This window comes from Myotis lucifugus, unplaced genomic scaffold (assembly GCF_000147115.1).
Source record: "Myotis lucifugus unplaced genomic scaffold, Myoluc2.0 scaffold_78, whole genome shotgun sequence".
NCBI classification, from domain to species: Eukaryota; Metazoa; Chordata; class Mammalia; order Chiroptera; family Vespertilionidae; genus Myotis; species Myotis lucifugus.
The window spans coordinates 3,751,448-3,773,173 of NW_005871126.1; the positions used below are offsets into that span (position 1 = coordinate 3,751,448).

At 37.5% G+C, this 21,726-nt stretch overlaps 1 protein-coding gene across 3 annotated transcripts in view; it reads right to left on the minus strand.

The window, feature by feature from the left end:
- Window positions 1–646: 646 nt before the first annotated feature.
- SLCO1C1 (solute carrier organic anion transporter family member 1C1) overlaps window positions 647–21,726 on the minus strand; it is a 43,241-nt gene continuing 22,161 nt past the window's right edge. For 2 of the 3 annotated variants that reach the window (XM_023755548.1, XM_023755547.1), the window contains 6 exons: window positions 17,370–17,565; window positions 12,313–12,478; window positions 8,046–8,230; window positions 4,839–4,903; window positions 2,392–2,509; window positions 647–869 (listed from right to left, as the gene is read on the minus strand). In XM_023755548.1, the coding sequence (XP_023611316.1) occupies window positions 647–869; window positions 2,392–2,509; window positions 4,839–4,903; window positions 8,046–8,230; window positions 12,313–12,478; window positions 17,370–17,565 (953 nt within the window). Of the gene's footprint in view, window positions 870–2,290; window positions 2,510–4,838; window positions 4,904–8,045; window positions 8,231–12,312; window positions 12,479–17,369; window positions 17,566–21,726 lie in introns of all 3 variants that reach the window. The other variant, XM_023755546.1, reaches the window with a different exon arrangement.

Below are 21,726 nucleotides of genomic sequence, written 5' to 3' on the forward strand. Positions count from 1 at the left end.
TCATTGATCGGCTGCCTCCTGAACGTCCCCTACTGGGGATTGAGCCCACAACCTGCGCATGTGCCCTTGACTGGAATCGAACCCAGAACCTTTCAGTCCATAGGCTGATGCTCTATCCACAGAGTCAAACCAGCTAGGGCACCTCTATACACTTCTATATCAATTATTGCATTTCAAAAGAAAGGAGAAGCTTAAAATGAAATTTTCTTCTACATGTTTTGACTCCATCCAACATCATCATCATTAAGGTGATAGTTGAAGGATGCCAAGATATGGTTCAAATTTTAACAGTATTCTCGTATCCTAGACAAGTATCTCAGTATAAAAATTGCTTTGCACATAGCTATTACATTATGGGGACAATTGTTCTACTAGGAATAGAGCTAATATGTCAATGGGTATAAGGTAAAATTAAGCAGAATGACTAACAAATATAAACGATTCATATATACATTAAAAAGTTTCACTTCATCATCTATATTTTCTATAACATGATTAATTATATTCATTATCAGATGCATTACCTAATACCTAGGATAAAGAACAAAGTAGAAATGTTTAGAAAGGATAAAGACTGTTCACATTGATTAAACTTTGCTTGCAGAATCTTCAGAAAATAGAAAAGGTGGCTCGAGGCATCATTTTTCTAAAGCCGTGTTTCCTGGCCTGGCCAGCAGTTGGGTTGCAGTAAATGATCACTTGTAGTACAATTTTCCTTCCCGATTCTTATAGACACCATTGTTCTTTCTCTCTTGGTTCTGAAGCTTCTGTGTTTTGAAACATAGTTTTTCTTCAAAGTGAACAGTACTGCAATACTTAAGAAAATGGACATTATTCCCAGCAGCATAGTTAGTCCCAGATATATGTGCCTAGAAGAAGAGAGAATCTCAGTCTTAATTATTGTAACTCTCCAACTTCAAATAAAAGGTGAAAGAAAGGTCATACTAGCATTCAATAAATATTCATACCAGTGAAATCCATCAATATCAACAAAAATACCATGAGAATGGGTTCTTTAAGAATGCAGATTCAGTCGCTATAAAAGACCTTTCTTTGAACATATGAGACTATTTCAGGCAGTATGCTTGCATCAAGTAACTTTCTAGTAGTATTGTCATTTTCAGTTACTACTAATTTCATAATCATTTACATGCTCTCTGTAAATGAGTTCCTTAGACCATATCCCTGTTTGCCCCAAACAGTGCCAGTTTATTGCCGTGTTGTCCCAGGGCAATTTTTAATAGTGCCCCCTTTCACTCTCAAATGTGTCTGGGTTGGAATAATAAATCACGTGCTTACCCTTGAACCTTGCCCAAAATTCACTTCTACAGAAAAACTGCAAGAGGTAATGTTAAGGGGGAATCAGAGCTCTCAGTAGAAAATAATGGCTTAAGAATAAACCATTATTAAATCAGTTTCTTCCATGAGAAGCCTGGAGTTCTACATTCTGTCATAAGATGTGAGGGTGTGGAAAGACAGGCTGAATGATCCTTTCGATCACCTTGTACAGACACTCACAGTCTCTGATTGAGGTATAATGTCTTTACACGGAAATGAATAACAGCCTTAGCAAATGTGGGTGAAGCTGAACTCTACTCCCTTTCAAAGACCAAAGTACATTCTCACATGACATCAAAGTCTGTTAAATCAAACAAACTTATTTAAGAGGATTGGCTCCCACATCCAGCTTCCAACTTCCATGGCTCAGCACCAGGTTTCTTTCTCTAGAAAATGCTCAGATTTTAAACCTTAAAAAAAAATCACTCTTGCTTCTAAGCCATTGAAGCATTGCTTTAAGCAATAAGGGGACTAAATGTTTGATGAATTGGACTGAATGATGCCATAGTGAAAAAGCCATGCCCTCCAGCCCCATACACACTCACACTCACAGAGAAAACCTTTTACTTTTATGCATTTCAAGTACTGGAATAATTGAACATCAGTTTGGCAATAAAAGCCGGATAGATTTAGAGCCAAATCCAACTCTGGCCCAGGGGGATGATAGCTGACGTAAATGGGACAGTTTGGCTCCATTTGAAAAAGAATGGAAATAAACCCAAAATATGACCTAAATTTAAATGCCTCTGAGTTTCAGGGGATTACTCATTTGTGTGCATAAACTTTCAGAATTCTACTCTATTCTGGAATCTTATGTCATATTTTTTTTAGTGATTACTCATTAAAAATGCAAGTTAAGATTACAAATGGGGAAAATTAAAAGTATAGCCAAGTAATTAAATGGTAATAGAATTATTCTGTAAAACAGGCTCCTTGATTAGACCATCCTTTTTCTTACAAGCAGTGAGATGATGTGAGGAAGTTAGTGCTGATTGCTGGTGCAGACCTGGGAGGTGATTACCGTGAGATGTGGGAATGAGTTTGATACCATACCTAAATGCATGTGAATCATACAATCTGCAGGATCCTCTGCTTCCACATCTTTTAAATCCCCATTTGAGGCACGAAGTGTCAATCAAAACTCCAAAATATACGGGAGCTGGGATGCCTGCTGTGAGAAAAACAAATAATTGCTGCTAAAAATATATGCACATCTTTTTGATTACCCTATAATGAATGACTATCTGGAACCACTTCCTTTCAGTCCAAAAATTACTGCTTTGGAGATACCAGGGCATCTGTAGGCGACCAGAACATGCCACCCCCAATATGCCTCTGGTATAAAGATTATTTTGAGCTGGCTATTTTGAGACACAGAAACACAGGAGAAGCTCTGAAGACCAGGAACAAGTTTCTTTTTTCCTTTTTAAAGGGAAATTTACATTTATAAGGAAATCTCCATTTGTAAGGGTGCCTCCCTTCCTAGGAAGATAAGGAAGGACTCTAGGATCTAGAAAGAATCTAGTGATTCTATTATGCATAAAATCTCATAAACATGAAGAGCAATTCATTAAATATAGCTAACAGCCAATTGGGATTATTTGGTGTCTTAAATAAAATTTCACTCTTCATATGTATTGTCCAATTTAATAGGTTATTTACTACTTAAAAATATTTAGTTGATACCTAACTTCAATTGCTCTTAATAATGTGAAGAAAGGCCAAAAAAAAAATCCAAATGCTGGCAAACTTCTGTATATGTTTTAAAATTTTCATAATAGCAAATTTTCAAACATTCACAAAATTAGAGAGGATGATGTAATAAACCCTCATGTGATATAAATAACTTCAACAAAGCTTAACATTTTATCAGTATTATGTAGTCTACCTCCAGACCCAAACCTCCCCTAACCCCCCAAAACTTTTTTGGTAAATATTTTAAGAGAAGTCTCAGACATCATGTCAGTTGCCTTCTGTGTCTTTCAGTATGTATCTTTAACTGATGACATTTTTAATCATACCTCTTTACAATAACTCTTTAATCTTATCAGAGATTCATATTCATGCTAAGAGATATTAAGGCAGATCAGACAGAGAAAAACAAATATTGTATGATCTCACATGTGGAATCAAAAACAACAACAAAAAACAAACAAAAAAATCCCCAAACTCGCAGAAAAAGAGATTAGACTTGTGGTTATCAGAGGCAAAGATGGGGGAAGGAGTTGTTTCCCCAATTTTATCAGGATTATATTGTATCTTCATATATTATACCCACTTTATGTCAAGATCTATATAAACCAAAAAACAGACTTTTTTAAAGCTCTGAGTTTATTTTTCTCCCTGATAATTCTTTTCTGTTCAATTACAGAGAAACATTTAGGATTGTTTCACTTTTTTCTTACTAAGAACAGAAAACGTATCTGACTCATTCACATTATTTCCTATGAGTTTTAATTAATGCATATTGAAAAATCTAGTGGTCAGAAAAAAATTCCAATTACATTTAAAAAATCATCCATACTGCTTTGATTGAATGATCTGATCTTTCTACCAAAATGATATATCCTAGCATTGAGAGTAGCCCCAAATAATTCCTTCCATTTTATTTTATTTTTTTAAAAATATATTTTATTGATTTTCTACAGAGAGGAAGGGAGAGAGATAGAGAGTTAGAAACATCGATGAGAGAGAAACATTGATCAGCTGCCTCCTGCACATCTCCTACTGGGGATGTGCCCGCAACCCAGGTACATGGAATCGAACCTGGGACCTTTCAGTCCGCAAGCCGACGCTCTATCCACTGAGCCAAACCGGTTTCGGCAATTCCTTCCATTGTAATAACTGATAAAACTACATTTAGGCTTTAGCCTTTCTTATTGATTCACATTTTGGCTTTTCTCTCAGAGGGATCTTCTATAACAGCAGTGGGTTGTTTTTTTTTTTTGTTGTTGTTGTTTTTTACAATAGACCAATGCTGGAAGAGACAAGATTGCTAAACAAAAAATGGCATTATTCTCACAGATTCATTTTATTATAACATGGGCCCAAGCACTGACTCTCCATAGATCAGCAGTTCTCAACCTGTGGGTTGCAACCCCTTTGGGGGTCGAATGACCCTTTCACAGGGGTCACCTAAGACCATCGGAAAACACATATATAATTACATATTGTTTTTGTGATTAATCACTATGCTTTAATTATGTTCAATTTGTAACAATGAAATTGGGGGTCACCACAATGAGGAACTGTATTAAAGGGTCGCGGCATTAGGAAGGTTGAGAACCACTGCCATAGATACTTCTAAAACAAAGGAAGAGAGAAGTCAAGGAAAGGAAGGAGGGAAGGGAGGAAAAAAGGAAGGAAGAAAGTAAACAGAATAGGGACCTAACCACCTATATCAGTCAGTTATGTATGATAATTCTGTAAAAATATTTAGAAAAAAATTCCAAATATTTTTAGGTGATGGATACCATACTTAAAACATAGATTATACTTACCAAGAACTCTTATTGCTAAGGTGTAGATACCCAAGGCAAAAGATTTAAGTTGTGGCTTAATACACCTAAAAGCAAGAAAAACACTATTACAAATATATATGTGTATTTCACTAAAGAAAATAATAATGTTAGTGACAATCTACTTAGCACATATGAAGTGATACTAGATTCAAGTAGCCTTTATGGAGATCCCACTAGTGTCCTAGCATAGGGAAGGCAAATTAGGCAAAATTAAAGGCAATGCATCAAGGAGCTTATAGTTAACATTCCTAGAAGGTAAATCAGCCCTACATGACATATTCAAATGGTGTTGGGTAAAGTAAAATCATGTTTAATCAGCAAAATAACAAAGACACAAATAAAACCCCACAAACTTCTAAGATAGTGCAAGAATTTGAGGTAACAATAAAGAATTAATAACTATAATTAGTTTTTGTGGTTTTGATCTAAAAGCAAAGGATTATATTGATCTGGGTTGATACAATCACAATCACTGTGGCGTGTATTTGTGCTAAATAGTGGACACCTGAATTTTTCAGCCAAGTTCAAGAAAATCTAAAGTAACAAGAGCATCCTAATATGACTGAATAGCTTTAGCTGATTGGTCTGTGGCTTTTAATAGTAATAAAATTATATAATAACTATTGAGTGTTAACCATGGTACTAAGTACTTTATATGTATAATTTCATTTAGTCTCCTCTTTAAAAGAGTCAAAACCCACAACTTTTCTCCTTCAATCCAAGGACATTTATCTCCTTCTTACGTCAAAATACTGAGTGGTTCATTTGAGGAACTGGCCGTAAGGAAAACTCTTCCTCTAGTAGCCTGATTATTCATTTGGTCCATTAACTACTTGGCACCGTGTAAGAAGATGTGGAAAAAATAGCCACCCATGAAGAAAAATCCTGGCCTGAGAACTCTGGGTCAATGATTTCCCATCTTTTCGAACCCACGCTCCCATTTGAAAATGCAAATATCTCATGCTGTCCTTACACTTTTTTCCAAAAAAGCATTTGTAGATGTTAGGTCTTATTTATATTTTTAAATCAATTTCTATAATATAAACTGCAGGAAATTCAAGATGTATACAATCATTTTGATTAGTTTCATTTTATAAAAACTAAATATTCATTCTCCTATATGTTAATCATGTAAAATCTAAAATAATCTAATCTACCTCATTAAAGAATTGTTTTTAATAGAATTTGACTTTTTGTTTAATAATTGTATAACATTTTTAATATTTTTAGGTTAGTTTGATTAATTGTATATTAGTAATATTTGTGAGGCTAATTAAATTAGGAAGAAAATTTTCTTACAGAATACTGGTTATAAAACATTTTAAAATTTGAATTTATGTACATTATAATGGAGATCTATGACAGGAGAGTAAATAACAAGTGTTTAAGTATCTATAGATATAAAAGGCTAATATGCAAAGTGTCCCCTCGGGAGTTTGACTGGGAGACCGGGACTTCAATCGTTTGCTATGATGTGCGCTGACCAACAGGGGTTGCCCCAGAGAATTTCGTGCACCGGGCCTCTAGTAAATTTATTACAACAGAAAGAGAGTCTATAGGGAAGTTGAATGATGTTATAAATTCGAGAAGAAAGAAATATGCAACATTTTGACTATTAAAGATTTTTAAATGATTTTAAATTAGGTGATATTGGTTATCTAATCTGTTTTCTTTAGATTCCATTGGTTACATTTAAAAGAGTGACCTACATTTAGAATCATTATATTTTTAATAGCAATTATTTACAATATACTGGAAATCAATGCTTAGTTACTATTGAACTTAACAAGCTAGAGGCCCGGTGCATGAAATTCGTGCACTCAGGGGGGTCCCTTAGCCTGGCCTGCACCCTCTTGCAGTCCGGGAGCCCTTGGGGGATGTTTGAATGCCATGGAGGTGGGAGAGGCTTCTGCCACTGCTGCTGTGCTCGCCAGCCATGAGCCCGCCTTCTGGCTGAGCGGTGCTCCCCCCTGTGGGAGTGCACTAACCCCCAGGGAGAGCTCTTGCGTTGAGTGGGATCGACCCAAAACTGGCTCTCCAACATCCCCTGAGGGGTCCCAGATTGTGAGAGGGTGCAGGCCAGGCCGAGGGACCCCACTGGTGCACGATTGGGGCCGCAGAGGTATGTGGAAGGTTTGCCAGTCAAGGAAAGGCTCCAGGGAGTGTCTGGCCTGTCTTGCTCAGTCCCACTTGGCCAGACCCCAGTAGCAAGGTAACCTACCGGTAAGAGTGTCTGCCCCCTGGTGGTCAGTGCACATTACAGGGAGTAGTTGAATGGTTTAGCATATCATTAGCATATTATGCTTTGATTGGTTGAAGGGACAACCAGACGACTGGACACTCAGAATATTGGGCTTTTATTATATAGGATTTTTAGATGCCCACTTAAAATATGCAAAGGGGTGCAGAGTATTAAAAATTATTTCAGCCGTAACCAGTTTGGCTCAGTGGGTAGAGCGTCAGCCTGTGGACTCAAGGGTCCCAGGTTCGATTCCGGTCAAGGGGATGTACCTTGGTTGTGGGCACATCCCAGGTAGGGGGTGTGCAGGAGGCAGCTGATCGATGTTTCTCTCTCATCGATGTTTCTAACTCTCTATCCCTCTCCCTTCCTCTCTGTAAAAAATCAATAAAAAATTATTTCAGGGTTTTAAAAGCAAAAATGTTTGGAGTCATTAGCACCATATTTGTGGATTAGAATCCTCAATTGATCCAAACACACACACACACACACACACACACACGCCAGTTAGAGTAATGATATATAGAAAAATAACCTACATTTCAAAGTAATAAAAATAAAAAATTGTGATATTAGATGAGCTTTATAGAGTCATATAAACACTACCATTCGTAATTCAGTGAAACCACATTTAATCTAAAACAAATTTAGTCTATGCTGATTAATATCACCAGCATTAGAAATAGCAGACTATATTGATTTAGTGGCTACAGTGATGTAGGCACTAACATTTCTTTCTAGACCAATGGTTTGCAAACATTTCTCACTAGAAAAACTTCTATTCAACCACATTTTTGTATAAGAACCTAATGTGGGAAAAGTATGAAAGTGGAAAGAGGATGTGGGATATTTCCTAAGTGAGCTATAAGAAATCATGATGAATCCACTGCTCTAGATGGCTATAGCATGTCTTATATTAGAAATGGGAAAGGAGAGTCAATGTTCACCTCAGAAGCAATATGTATCCAGGTATGCCACCTAGAGATAAAGTATAGGACGTGATGACTGATATTACAAGGAAATACAGAAACATTTTGGGACATTCGTTATCTTTTTGGCATCTGCCCACCATGCCTGAGGAATTTCCTGATATAGAGGCTTCAATTCCCACACAGGTGCAGTTATGAAATATCTGTAACAAGACAGGGAAAAGTCCAATTACTGAAGTTAAACTTAAATAAAGTTAAAAATAAATATTTATTTTAAAAGTCTTTACAGTATAGTATACAGGTATTATGTAAACAATAGGGAAATATTCTTCTATTTTTCTATGTTAGAATGTATAGAACAAAGCAAAATTTATAGAGATAACATTTCATTATCCAGACAGCTGATGGTTGATTTACAAACTAATGGTCCTACAGAGTTATCTTCCAGCAAATACTACAAATCCAATTGTACCTTATCTCCTTCTCTGCCCCTTCCAAGTCTAAACCATCACTATTTCTTGCCTTGATTATCTCAATGGTCTCTTTATGTTCAACTTATGTCCACTCTTATCCAACTATTGTGTTTTCCACACAGTAACCGAATGAGCCTTTAAAAAAAGGCAGATTGCATCATTGTTCTTAGCCTTCCAAAGGCTTCTTATTAACCTACTAGAGGCCCGGTGCACAAAAATTCATGCACTTGGGGGGGAGATCCCTCAGCCCAGCCTGCACCCTTTCACAATCTGGGACCCCTCAGGTAGGGTCCCTAGGCCTGGCCTGAGATCAGGGCCTATCAGGGCTTTCCTTCCCCAGGCTGCAGGCAGCTGGCTCCACCCCCACTGCTGCCACTGCTTGCCATCTGTGCAGCGCTGCCCCCCACTCCCCTGCCACCAGTGGCGTCCCTCTGCAGGCGACAGGTTTGGGGTGCAATGACTTGGCTGGCCTGGGCCTCCCTCTGTGAGGCAATTGCTGCCCGGCTGCACACCTGCCACAGAGTTGCCACTGGTGGCCTGGGCCTCCCTCTTTCTTTGCTAAGGGGAGGGGCCAGCCCTACAAGGGGCCATCTGCCTACCTGATCCCCCCTAACCACTTGTCTGCCTACCTGATCACCTCTAACTGCTTGCTGAGGGGCAGGGCCAGCCCTGCAAGGGGCCATCTGCCTACCTGATCTCCCCTAACCACTTGTCTGCCTACCTGATCACCCCTAACTGCTGGTCTGCCTGCCTGATCACCCCTAACCACTTGCTTGGGGGTGGGGCCAGCCCGGCAAGGAGCCATCTGCCTACCTGATCGCCCCTAACCACTGGTCTGCCTACCTGATCACCCCTAATCACTTTGCCTGCCTGCCTGATTATCCCTGCTTGCTTGGGGATGGGGCCAGCCTGGCGAGGGGCCATGGTGGTTCTGGTCTCTGGCTGTTCCGGTTGTTACACTTATGGTGGCTGGCCTTTTATTATATAGGATATAATATAGGATATAGTAAAAGGATAATATGCAAATCAACCGAACTGCAGAATGACTGGTTGCTATGATATGCACTGACCACCAGGGGGCAGACACTCAATGCAGGAGCTGCCCCCTGGTGGTCAGTGTGCTCCCACAGAGGGAGCGCCACTCAGCCAGAAGCCAGCTCATGGCTGGCGAGCACAGCGGCAGTGGCGGAAGCGTCTAACTCAGGGGTGGACAAACTTTTTGACTCGAGGGCCACAATGGGTTCTTAAACTGAACCGGAGAGCCGGAACAAAAGCATGGATGGAGTGTTTGTGTGAACTAATATAAATTCAAAGTAAACATCATTACATAAAAGGGTACGGTCTTTTTTTTTTTTTTAGTTTTATTCATTTCAAACAGGCCGGATCCAGCCCGCGGGCCGTAGTTTGCCCACGGCTGGTCTAACTCCTCTGTGGCAGCACTAAGGATGTCTGACTATTGGTGGGGAGCAGGCCTAAGCGGTCAGTCAGACATCCCCTGAGGACTCCAGGACTATGAGAGGGTGCAGGCCGGGCTGAGGGACCCCCACCCCCAGTGCACGAATCTCATGCACTGGGCCTCTAGTACTTGTATAAAATCCAAAATCCTTAAAGTGGCTTATGCATGGTGTATGATGTAGCCCCTGGATTCCACTCAGAATTGACTGCTCAATGATTTTTCCCTTCTCCTCCTGCTTCAGCCACACACATGGGTTTCCATCATGCCCTTGTCAAGCCTCAACATGGCGAGTTTACCCATGCTTCATTGCTGTTTTCTTTTCTGGGCAGCTCTTCTAGGTGGCTCCATGGCTGGCATATACACCATAGGTCTCTGTTCAGATATTTCATTAAAGAGAGCTTCCATGATCACCCATTCAAAATAATACCCCCATCTCTCCACCCTTTTATCCTCACTCCTCTTTTCCTCACAGTGCTTATTGCTACCTGTTAGAATAATATATAATCATTTATTTTTAACTATGTATCTTCACTAGAATGTCACCTTTGACAGAAATTGTCAGCTTTGTCATCATTTCACATCTACAGCCCAAAATAGGTTCTTAAGCACTCAAGAAAAATTTGTTAAATAAAGAGGCAAAATTTGAGGATATGACATCATTTATAGTGGTTACTAGGAAAAAAATCTTCTGAGAAATAAAACTCAACTTAATTGTGGACAGAAAAGCAACTTTAATAACTTCTCATCAGTTTATTTCTGTAAATTTGATGTATGAATATATACATATAAGTTGTCATTTTTATTACAGAAAAGTTTGTGAATTTTTAGATAAACAGTGAAATAAAGGTGGCATTTCCTTTTCAAGAAAGAGAAGCGATAGAGATTTTTTTTAATGTCAGGTAAAAAGCTTTTTAATCTTGACTGTCTCTCACTAGATATGTGAGTTTTAGGCATCCCTTGTATTTCAGTGCCACAGTTCTCACATGAAGAAAACCAATAAAATAATACCCATCTACTTGAGGAAATAATGTTTAAATGTGAGTTTGTTTTTAAAACACCTCTCTTAGTCCCTGGCATGCAATGTCTTCAATAAATGAAGCTCTAATTAAACAACTGCTTTTGCTGAAGCAGTTGTTTGCAAAAAGTAGTGGCTGAAAGAAAAAAGAATTAAAAGGAAAGAAAGATGAAAAGGGATGGAAGGTGAAAACTGAGATTTCAGATGGGAGGGAAGTCTTACTATTGCTAGAGACTAATTCTTTATGTTCTGAATAAAATGTTAAAATAGCAATAAACAGAGAGAAAATCAAAGTATTACGCTGTGTCTGCAGAAGTGTTTGCCTAAGCATTCTCCTATTGTGGACAAGCATGTGTAAATATATGTGTGTCTATTTTCAGCCCTCTAGGACTATCAAATACAGGCAGATCTCATCAGCCACAGTACAAAGCCATCTGACCACTGTGCAGTATACACAGCGGATATGAGGAAGAGTCTGTGTTTGAGTAGGAATGTGAAGGTGTGATTAGGGGGATGAGTCTGTTAATAATGAAGTACATAAAACCCTTGGTTTTCTATCTATATTTCCAACCTCATCTTCCTTTTCCATCCTAGAGGAACCCTTCATTCCAGTCACCAACTCTTGATTACACAAACTGGCTTGATTTTTCAGGAGGAGCAGTCCCAGAGACATCAACCTTCTCAAAAACAGATTCCCGACCCTTGGGTCTAGAGACCTCTTAGGCTAGCCTTCCTAACACTGGCCTCTATTGGTCCTGTCCCGAAAACCATTGGTGGTGGGGTCAGCAAACATGGATCCCAATACAGATCTTATTATATGATCTTACGACTTAGACTTTCTCATTCAAGAATAATATTCCTTAAAAGCAAAATGAGAGAATTAGACTGCATAACTACCAAGCTCATCCTGCCCATTCCATGATTTTAATTCTTAGCTTAATTCTTTCAACAACTCTAGTTTCTTCATGATGATAATATTTCCTATCTCCACACAAGAAAACAAGGGCACAGAATAACAGATCTCAGTGAGGAGGTGGGCAGAAGAGATTAACCCAAGAATATATACTCATAACCCATGGACCCAGACAATAGTATGGGGAAGGCCTGGGGTGGGGGAAGGAGGTGGGGGGCAAAAGAGGGGAAAATGAAGGTCATCTGTAATACTGTCAACAATAAAGAAACAAATAAAATAAATAAATAAAAACAAGGGCAGAGTAAGAGCCAGGGTTCCTACCAGTGTGGTCTGATTCTGGGTTGGCCCCTGAGCCCTACCCCCATAGACTTGTATAGTTACATATTGTTTCAGGCCCATGGGTACACACTTTAGGGAAGATTTCTTACAATAGTTTTTCCACTCCTGGTGGAGGTTTGACAGCCAGCAAGACAAGCTGATGCATATGTGATTCCATTTTCACCACACATGGGTTCCCACTTTGTCTCTGAACATTTGCATCTTGAGTTGCAATCTGAAAAGAGAGCTCGTTCATGAGAAGAGACAGGTTTGGTTCTGAAAAGAAATGTAACAGTATACAATATTACCTCTTAGCAGGCAGTAACCTAATATTTTTAAAAATCAATGTTCTGGAGTGATACAAATGGCACTGCCAACAACGTTTCCCTTTTGGAAACATAATTCTCATTAGAAATATTAGCTTCTGATCATTAAATGTGAGACCAGCCACCAAGAACAGCATTCTTTTGAAAGTTATCTCTAGAGATTTTTAACTGCACATAATACGGTTTTTTATTAATGTCTATTGCCTCTAGAATCTTCTCATATATTTCTATGCAAAGACGTATGAAAATGGCTACAAGGCAGAAAAGTAAACTTTAGAGGATTTTTGACAGTACTTAAATGCATAGTAAATGGGGTGTGTGTAAATTTCCTTCAGAGTTGTTTAAACATCGGTAGAATTGGCATTGCTAATGGTATGGTGAAGAAAACAAGAGTCAGGCAGTCAACATTTCAACAGACTTTCAACATCTATAGCATATCTTATTAGTGTATATCTGACTGATAAGTGCATTGACAATTCATCTAACTTTTCTTTCTCCCACATATCCTCCCACCGTTTGGAGCTCTTCCAAGTCTTTTGACTTTATTTCACATGCTTTTTTAAATGACTTACCCATTTACTCATTCATAAAAAATTTATCGGAAGCCTTCCAAGTACTTGCTTTGGGAGAAGACGGCTAAAAATACGAATGAGACAATATCTGCCCTCAAAAAGCTGGCTTTTTAAAAACAGTTAACATGACCTAATTTTGGTTGTCTTTTCTTATTTTCCCCCTCTCTTTTGTTCTCTCTCATTCATTGTATTTCCCTTTTAATCTGTACAAGAATTCCTTCTCCCTCACTTCTATTTCTTCTCACCTGAATTACCAAATCCTTCTATTCTTATTCTCCTTACCCTATTCATATCTCTTTATTCTTCTATGGGTATACTATTTATACAGTGGTATGTCTCTACTATCTGCTCCTTAACTAGCATCCATTGGCCCTTCATAATTCATTTTTTCCTCTCCCATTTTGAATTTACTTATTTGCTTATTCTCTTCCCCCATTTTTTTTACAAAAAAATGAGAAACTTAAAAACACACACAAAAGCTGTCATGTACTCTCACTGATAACTATTTGTTTTATTCATTTCTGTATCACTAACACCAAAAACAATTCCTGATACATAGTAGGCTAAGAAACAAGATTTTGGTAAAGCAATCAATTAAAAAATGGTACTCTATTTTGGAGAAAGAATCAATCATTTTAACCCTTCCCTCTGAAAGCTATTTCCTATAATAATTGTAATAATAATTTCTTAATTGATGTAATATTCTATCTAGTAGGACTGCTATAGATTTGATCACTTCAAATGTAAAAAGAAAGACCTCTGAGATGTCTCCAAACAAAATGAAAGAGTATTTAACTAGGTCTCCTGACAAATCATACAGGAATATTTCATTCTATTCCCTTCCATAAGGCATCACTTGTTAATAGACTGTTCAGTAGTATCTAAAAGTATCAATATGTGCCTCTGAAAGTCTAGAATCGGCACTATCAATCCTGAGATCACAGAAGGATGGAGCTGAAAGGAATTTGGTTGTGATCAGGTCCACAGTGGGCAGATAATTTGCTCAAATCCCAAGGTTTATTAGTGACAAATTATAACCCTTACAAGTCTCTGGATTCTAAATTCTTGTCTCACAATAGATTTATTCTCATTATTGCAGAAGCAACTTTCTTCCTTCCACTACCTCATCTAAAGTTTCTTGACAATGTTCCTATTGAGTGTCCAGAATCACAGTGACTCAGGGGGATCCCTGGGGAGCAGGTTGTATTTTATAAAGCCAATTATTTTATGTTAATGAAGGTAGGTTAAATTTATCACCTAGGGCAATCTTGATGGAGAAACTAATTGCACACGTGGTTTTTAAGAAGGATGTGTTGCCAGTGGAGTTGTTGAAAATTGTAATTTTGAGTTTTATCAAATATGCCAGGATGTTTATATTAAAATGAAATTTGCTTTCAAAATAGTCAAGCTGGGAGGGGACAGACTTCCCTAGTGATGTTGCAATTTTTTTTGGTTGCTTCCAATAGCAAAGCTACTCTTATAGGCTAACTCAGTGCCATTGTTGAGAATATTTTTGAAAGCAAAAGAAGAGTTTTAGAATGTTTTAAAGAATTATGGCATTATTTCAATGCAATTATAGTCTTTTAAGATGAGTACTTCTAAGGGCTAGTATTCATGTAATAAATATATTATTTTCTATTAATTTAATAATATTTATGTTCTATTATAAATATTTTTATAATAAAACTAGAGGCCTGTTGCATGAAATTAGTGCACGGGGGTTGGGGTGGGGGTGGGAGAAGGGTGGTCCCTCAGCCTGGCCTGCACCCTCTCCAATCCAGGACCGCTTGGGGGATGTCTGACTATCGGACATCCCTCTCGCAATCCAGGACCACTGGCTCCTAACCACTCTCCTGCCTGCCTGCTTGATCGCTCCTAACTGCCCTCCCCTGCCAGCCTGCTAACTGCTCTCCCCTGCCAGCCTTATTGCCCCTAACCGCCTCTGTCTCAGCCCCTGCCACCGTGGCTTTGTTTCGTAGGACATATGGAAGATGTCTGGTCTAGTTAGCATATTACCCTTTTATAGTATAGATAATTATAAATATTTTATACTAAAATTTTATACTTTTAACATGAACTTCAAAAGTTTGCTATTCTTGTCTGTTTATGTGTTGCTTTTGTCTTACAGAGAGCATGGCGTTGCAGAAATTTATTATACTTTGAGGAAGCAAACTAACCTTTCTAACCTTAATTTCCTTTAAACAAGAATAATAAAATTTACCTCACAAGGTGTTCTGAGGATACAAGGAAGATACTGAAAGTCAAGATATTTTGTAAATTGCAAAATACAAAGTACCACTGTCCATTTACTATGAGGATTATATGGATAAAGATAGCACAAGACTTCTACTCTCTCCAGAACCTTCATGCAATTCTTGTTTATAATTATTGTTCTTAATCTACATTGCTGACTGTTACTAAGGTGATGCTACACTTAGGGAAGTCTAACATTAGTGTGATAACTTCCAGAATCAGGGTATAATAACTTTGCATTCATTAATTTTTCTGTACATGTTCGATAACAAAAGTATAACTGATGTTCCCTTGACAATAGGAGAAACTGAGTTAATGAAGGTGATGGAGATTGAAAAATGGAGACAAGACAGATCAGCTTGGAAGAAAGCATAGGAAGGGAGTTGAAAGCAAGCAGTAAGCAAGAAGCAGCTGAACCTGCAGGAAACAGAAAGTAATGTTAGAAGCATTGACCTTTGAGCCACAGGTACTTCTGGTCAGTAAGGCAGGTGCAACCAGGAAGGCTGGCATGGCATACAGGAGTGGCTCGATCATTTTTTTAAACCAACAATTTAGAGGTAGGTGGACAGATAAAAAGAGCTGCCTCTGGAAACTCATGTTCAAAGACAATGATTGTAAGGACTCTTGAAGAGAAGGCAAAATAGTTTCTTCAAGACCCAGCTTTAAGAGTGATAGATTCCACTTAGGGATATTTATCTGAGGAAAATGAGAACACATATTATAAAAGATATAAGCACCCTTAAGTGTATAGCAACATTATTTATAATAGCCAAGATTTGGAATCAATCTAGATATCCATTGATAGATGAATGAATAAAGAGAATGTGAGATATATGGGAATGTTACTCAGTAATGAAAAGAAATGAAATCTGTCATGTCTGACAATGTGGATGGACCTACAGGGAATTGTGCTAAGTAAAATGAATCAGACATAGAAAAATAAATATTATATGACTTTACTTGTATTTGGGATCTAAAAAAACACTCCATCAGAAAAAAAATGAACAAGCAAAACAAAACAGAAATAGACGCATAGAGGAGAGAACAAACTGATGGTTGACAGAGGGGAGGGAGGTGGGGAAATGGGTGAAAAAGGTGAAGGAGAATAAAAGGTAATAATTTCCAGTGTTAAAATAAATAAGTCACAGAGATGTAATGTACAGCACAGGGAATATAGTCAATTATATAATACTGACTTTGTAGGGTGACAGATGCTTGTAGATTTACCATGGCGATCAAATCATAAGGTATATAAATGTTGAATCACTATGTTGTACAACTGAGAAAATATACTATTAAAAAAAAGAGTGATAGACTCTGGAAACCAAGAAACTTAATCACCCACCCATAGGGATGTCATAGGCCTGAGAGTATCAGTACGTTCTCTTGGCCAACTGCAAAGAACTAAAGAGAGCTGCCATGTGGGTCACTGGGTTGAGGAATAGAATTGTCTCCTGAAACTTTACCTGATTTGAATACAACAGAGACCCCAAAGGGTGGCATGGAGACATTCCCAGTTATGGTAAAAAAAAATACAATTGTTTTTATGAATAGCATATATATATTTTGTGCCAGGCAATACTGGCCACTTTCACATATGCTATCTTGCTTAAGTCTTACAAAACCTTAAAAGGCAGTAATTATTTTTATTTTTAAATGGGAAAATTGAAGCTGGATTCTATTAAATAACCCATACAATGTCTTTTCACTAAGAATGGGAAGAGGCAAGATTCAAGGTTTGAATTGTCCACTATCAGGTTGCTGCCCTAAAGTAAGATGTAGGTTTAGCTTTTTTTATATTTCTTTAAGACATTCAAATTCAAAAGAGATGACAGATTTTGGTGACAATTATAACTTTCATGTCATAAATATCATCAGTTATGGAACAATAGAACAATTATCCCCTTTCCATGACGATGATGGTTAAAAATCAAATTATCTTATTATGAAACTCTATGAAAAATTAATTTGATTAAGCAAGCCAATCTCTTCAGATTATTTCATGAGTGAACGTACCCTTGGTAGGAGACAGTTAATCCTGCCACATCAGAGTTTTCACAGCCCAGTGCAAACAGGGAAAGGAATAGGAGGTACCCAAGGACTGATGAGCCCAGGTAGATTTTTGCAGCTCCATATACACCGATTCTGAATTTTTTCATTACTATCCCTCCAGAGAATATTCCAAGGGCTACTGCAGGTATGTTGATGAGCCCTGAGGAACAAGAAAAAAAATGTATCTATCATTTTGTGAATCTCTGAAAGAAATCTGAGTACACTCACACAAACTTTCTAAGGGATTATACAAAACTGTGCAATAGTTCATGACATACTATCAGATGACTTTGTCATTTTACGTTACAGAAATATTCATTTACTATCATCTGCTGGCACATATAAAGAGATTTTGATGAATGTCCAGATTATAGTTTCATGATAGCACAGTCTCAGAGTTCTGACTACACAGTGTCTAGCATAAGGTGTGAAATCAATTAATACTGAATGAATCAATGTGTTTCTGGCCCAATCTAGGTCTAACAGGTACAATCAAGTAGCAGCTAGGTGACTATTAATGTTCTTTAAGGTTGTGCATAAAAAATAATAGGCAGAGGGAATGCAGAGAGGTTTTTTTTTTAAGTATTTGTTTTATTTTCTGGCTCCCCTAAAATTTGTTTTCATTGAGGACCCAACTCTTAATTTGGTATCCTTCCTAAAAAAATGTATATTTGATTACTTTTATATTTATCATTTGCTTATGATGTACCAGCCACTCAGCTAAGCATTCAATATTTTATCTAATCACATTTACTCATCAGCATGCCCTTAAGAGGTAGGGATATTATCATTTTCACTTCAGAGAGCAATTTGTTTGTGGTCATGGTGACAACAGATTGGAATACAGGGCATCTGATGTCAAGTTCTGTGCTTTCAATCACTACGTTATACTGTCTCTCCTTCAAGGGGTTTAGGAGGCAGTTTTCTTGATCAATAGACGTTCAACCTCCTTAGTCATCAAACAGATGTGGCTTAAAAACTACACTAGGAAGAGGTCTAACAAAGTGGTTGAAAGCTTGGACTCTGGAGTCCTAACTTCCTGTGTTTAGATTTCAGTTCTACAGCTTAATGGCTGTGTAACTACAGGTGATTCTCTGAACTTAAACCTGTCTGCTCACCTACAATATGGAGCTAATAACAGTGGTTGAATGACAGGAAAGCTTTTAGCACAGTATCTGACACAAAATATTATTCAGCCAAGTTCTTCGTATTCTAGTCTATCAGATTCACAAAGATAAAATACTGTGATGGGGGGGGGGGGGTGGATCACCTCTACGTCAGAAAAGAGAGAGAAAGGGGCCCTTAGGTGCTGTGTTGGTTGGATTTTAAATCGGGAAATAATGCTAGAGAACAGAAATCTGGCACTCAACAATCAGCTATTTCTCTACTATTTTAGAATTTCTTTTTATATTGTGTACACACCAATCATTGATGTCCACATTACCTTGAGCTTTTGAGAGAAGGGCAGAAGCTTGTAGAAATCCCGGAACAGAAATCTGGCACTCAACAATCAGCTATTTCTCTACTATTTTAGAATTTCTTTTTATATTGTGTACACACCAATCATTGATGTCCACATTACCTTGAGCTTTTGAGAGAAGGGCAGAAGCTTGTAGAAATCCCGGACAACGAAGAAGGTTTGAGCACAGCAGCTGCTGTGGTGAACAATGATCATGAGTCTCCTGCCTCTGACTCACAACCCGATGAGACATCATTAAATCAAAATTACAATGAGAGGCAAACTAACTTGCTTTCCCCCCTTTCTTTCTTTTTAGATTTATATATCCAGTCTCCAAAATAATTTTCTTAGAAACTAAAATAGCAAATACATGACAATCTTTTGCTACATATTATAGCACTTTATTTTAAAATTCTTTTCATCCTGTACTAATAGACAATAAGGGCATTTTATTTCATCTCTTTTGCTTTGATTGTACATTAAGTTATCATTAAAATGATCACATTAGAAATCAACCCACCTTGAAGGGGCATGATCATGAAATTAGTGAAATTGCAAAAAGAGGAGATGTTAATTTTTGCTTCTCCAGCTGAACAGAGGTTTGTGAGTTTGGCAAGAGGCTGAGATGAGCATATGGGCCCCTCAAGAGCCAAACATGAGCTAAGAGGCACCTGCTTATTATTTTTTTTTAAAGAGAGCAGATAATAGAAAATAATACAATAAACCTTGTTACTCATGACCCAAGTTAATAAATGCTAATATTTTCTTCCAATTTTTCTGATTGTTTAAATAGCGAATATATAAAGCTGATTCTCTGTTTCAGGTTCTGTCTTCCTTCTCAAGAACTAAGCACTGTCTTGATTTGCTGTGTACCATTTAAGTCCCTATTTTTACCTATACATAGTACTTGGTTTTGCATCATTTCTCACAGGCCCAAGATTGACACAAAAAGAGGGTATATTTTTATTCTCTCTCTCAATTCTATCCCCTGAAAGAGGTTTATGAAAAAAAAGAAGAAAAAAAAACAACTCCTGAAAACCAGGCTCTGAACGAAAACATTCAGAGAATGTGCTTAGGATTTTGTTTTATTTTGCAAAGTAAAGCTCACACCTGGACATAAGGCCTCAGAGCGTTAAGAATACCCATTGTTCTGTAGCTCCATGATGGCACTGGATTCCATTGACCTTTCCCTTCCCTATCTGACCTAGAAGAGTCCGAGAATTGAAATGGGGTTATTCTCAGGGCACTGCTCTCTCAAAGTGGATTGTTAAAAGTTAGGACTTTCATCTTTTAACTGACCTTTTAGAGGCCTGTGCTCTTTTGAAACATCCAGGAAGTTCTCTTGCCTCCAAGTCCTTCTGCACAAAATATGTACTTTGTTGGATACAATGTCCTTCCAAAACCTCACCCCTCTTCTCATAATTTCATCTTTTAATACCTTGTTATACTTTTGCTCTTGACTTACCCTAGTAGTATCAACACCTTCTCCTAGAGATATTTTCCTGATTCCTAGATCAAGGTTTTTTTCTCCGGAGGACTCTGGACTTTGCCTAATTAGAGTATTTAAAACTGCCCCCACCAGCCCTGTGACTCATCTGGAATCAGGGTGCACAAGTTAGTCATCAAAAAACTTGTTTTTTACCTTAGCCTGAGGCCCTTTGCAGGGTCCCGTGGGCAGCAGCCTTGGTACTTATCACAATGACCTGTTAGTTTGTCTGGTTCACACTTCTCAACCTCTCATCTAACCTTCAAAGCAAGAACTGTGCTCATCACAGGATCCTGTGTTCCTTGGTCAGACAGTTTCCCACAAAATAACGTCCTACATAACTAAACTTAGTTGAGTAAACTAAGTTTATTCATTTATCACATTTCTCTGGATATGTTAAGTCTCATATTTCAAGATGATTAAATTATAACAGATTCCAAAAAAGATAAGTAGGACATTTTCAAATACACTATCTGCTTGAGTCTCCCTTTCCAATTCCCTAGGCGTCTATAAGCTGTCCATGCTGGACCAAGTTGATGGCAAATTTCCTGAATATCAGATAAGATGTACTTCTTGCCTCACAAAGCTTCTTTTCTTTCATCTTTGGTATTTTAAGTCATTTATTAAAATAGAACTTTTACTCTGGTTTCATCATTACTCACTTTTTTTTACACTTACATCATACAATGTGTTGACCTTAAAATAGTTATCATCTAAATATTCTAAATGAAAATGCTAGTTTCAATTTACACTAACATCGTCAATTTATTTCAAGTATTTTCTTTTGCATTAATATATTTACCCATTCGGTAAAGCTAAAAGAAATTTCAGCTACTTTGTTGTTATTTCATCTCACCCATTCAGATTTAATACCTATTCTTTGTTACTGGCCTAAATAAGAGTTATGAGAGATGTATTAAATGTTTTGAGATGGTCAGTATAATTAACACACAAACTAGAGATTTTGATTCCCCTAGAGATGTATGATAGCCTTAGCCATTAAAGTGAAATAGTAATGAGTTATAATCACAGTACTTTGGGATGTTTTCAGAGCTTCTCTCCTAGTGAAGTAAAATTCCATATTATATAATGGACCTTCACATGATTATTCTAATATTAGAATACATAAATATTAAGATTTGAGTTTTACAGAGAGAAAAATGCAAGAAAAAGATTATGGGACTTTTCACACTCTTACAGCCATTTGGGTGCAAGGAAGTAAAGTTAGCTGTTATTCTTGGGCACAATATCATTCTTGGGTATTTTTTCTCACAGATTAAGATTATTTTCCATCATCTCACAGATTTTTAATATAACTTTACCTAATTCTGGAACACATCATAATATAATTATTAAATTTGCTAAGTTAGGCTAGT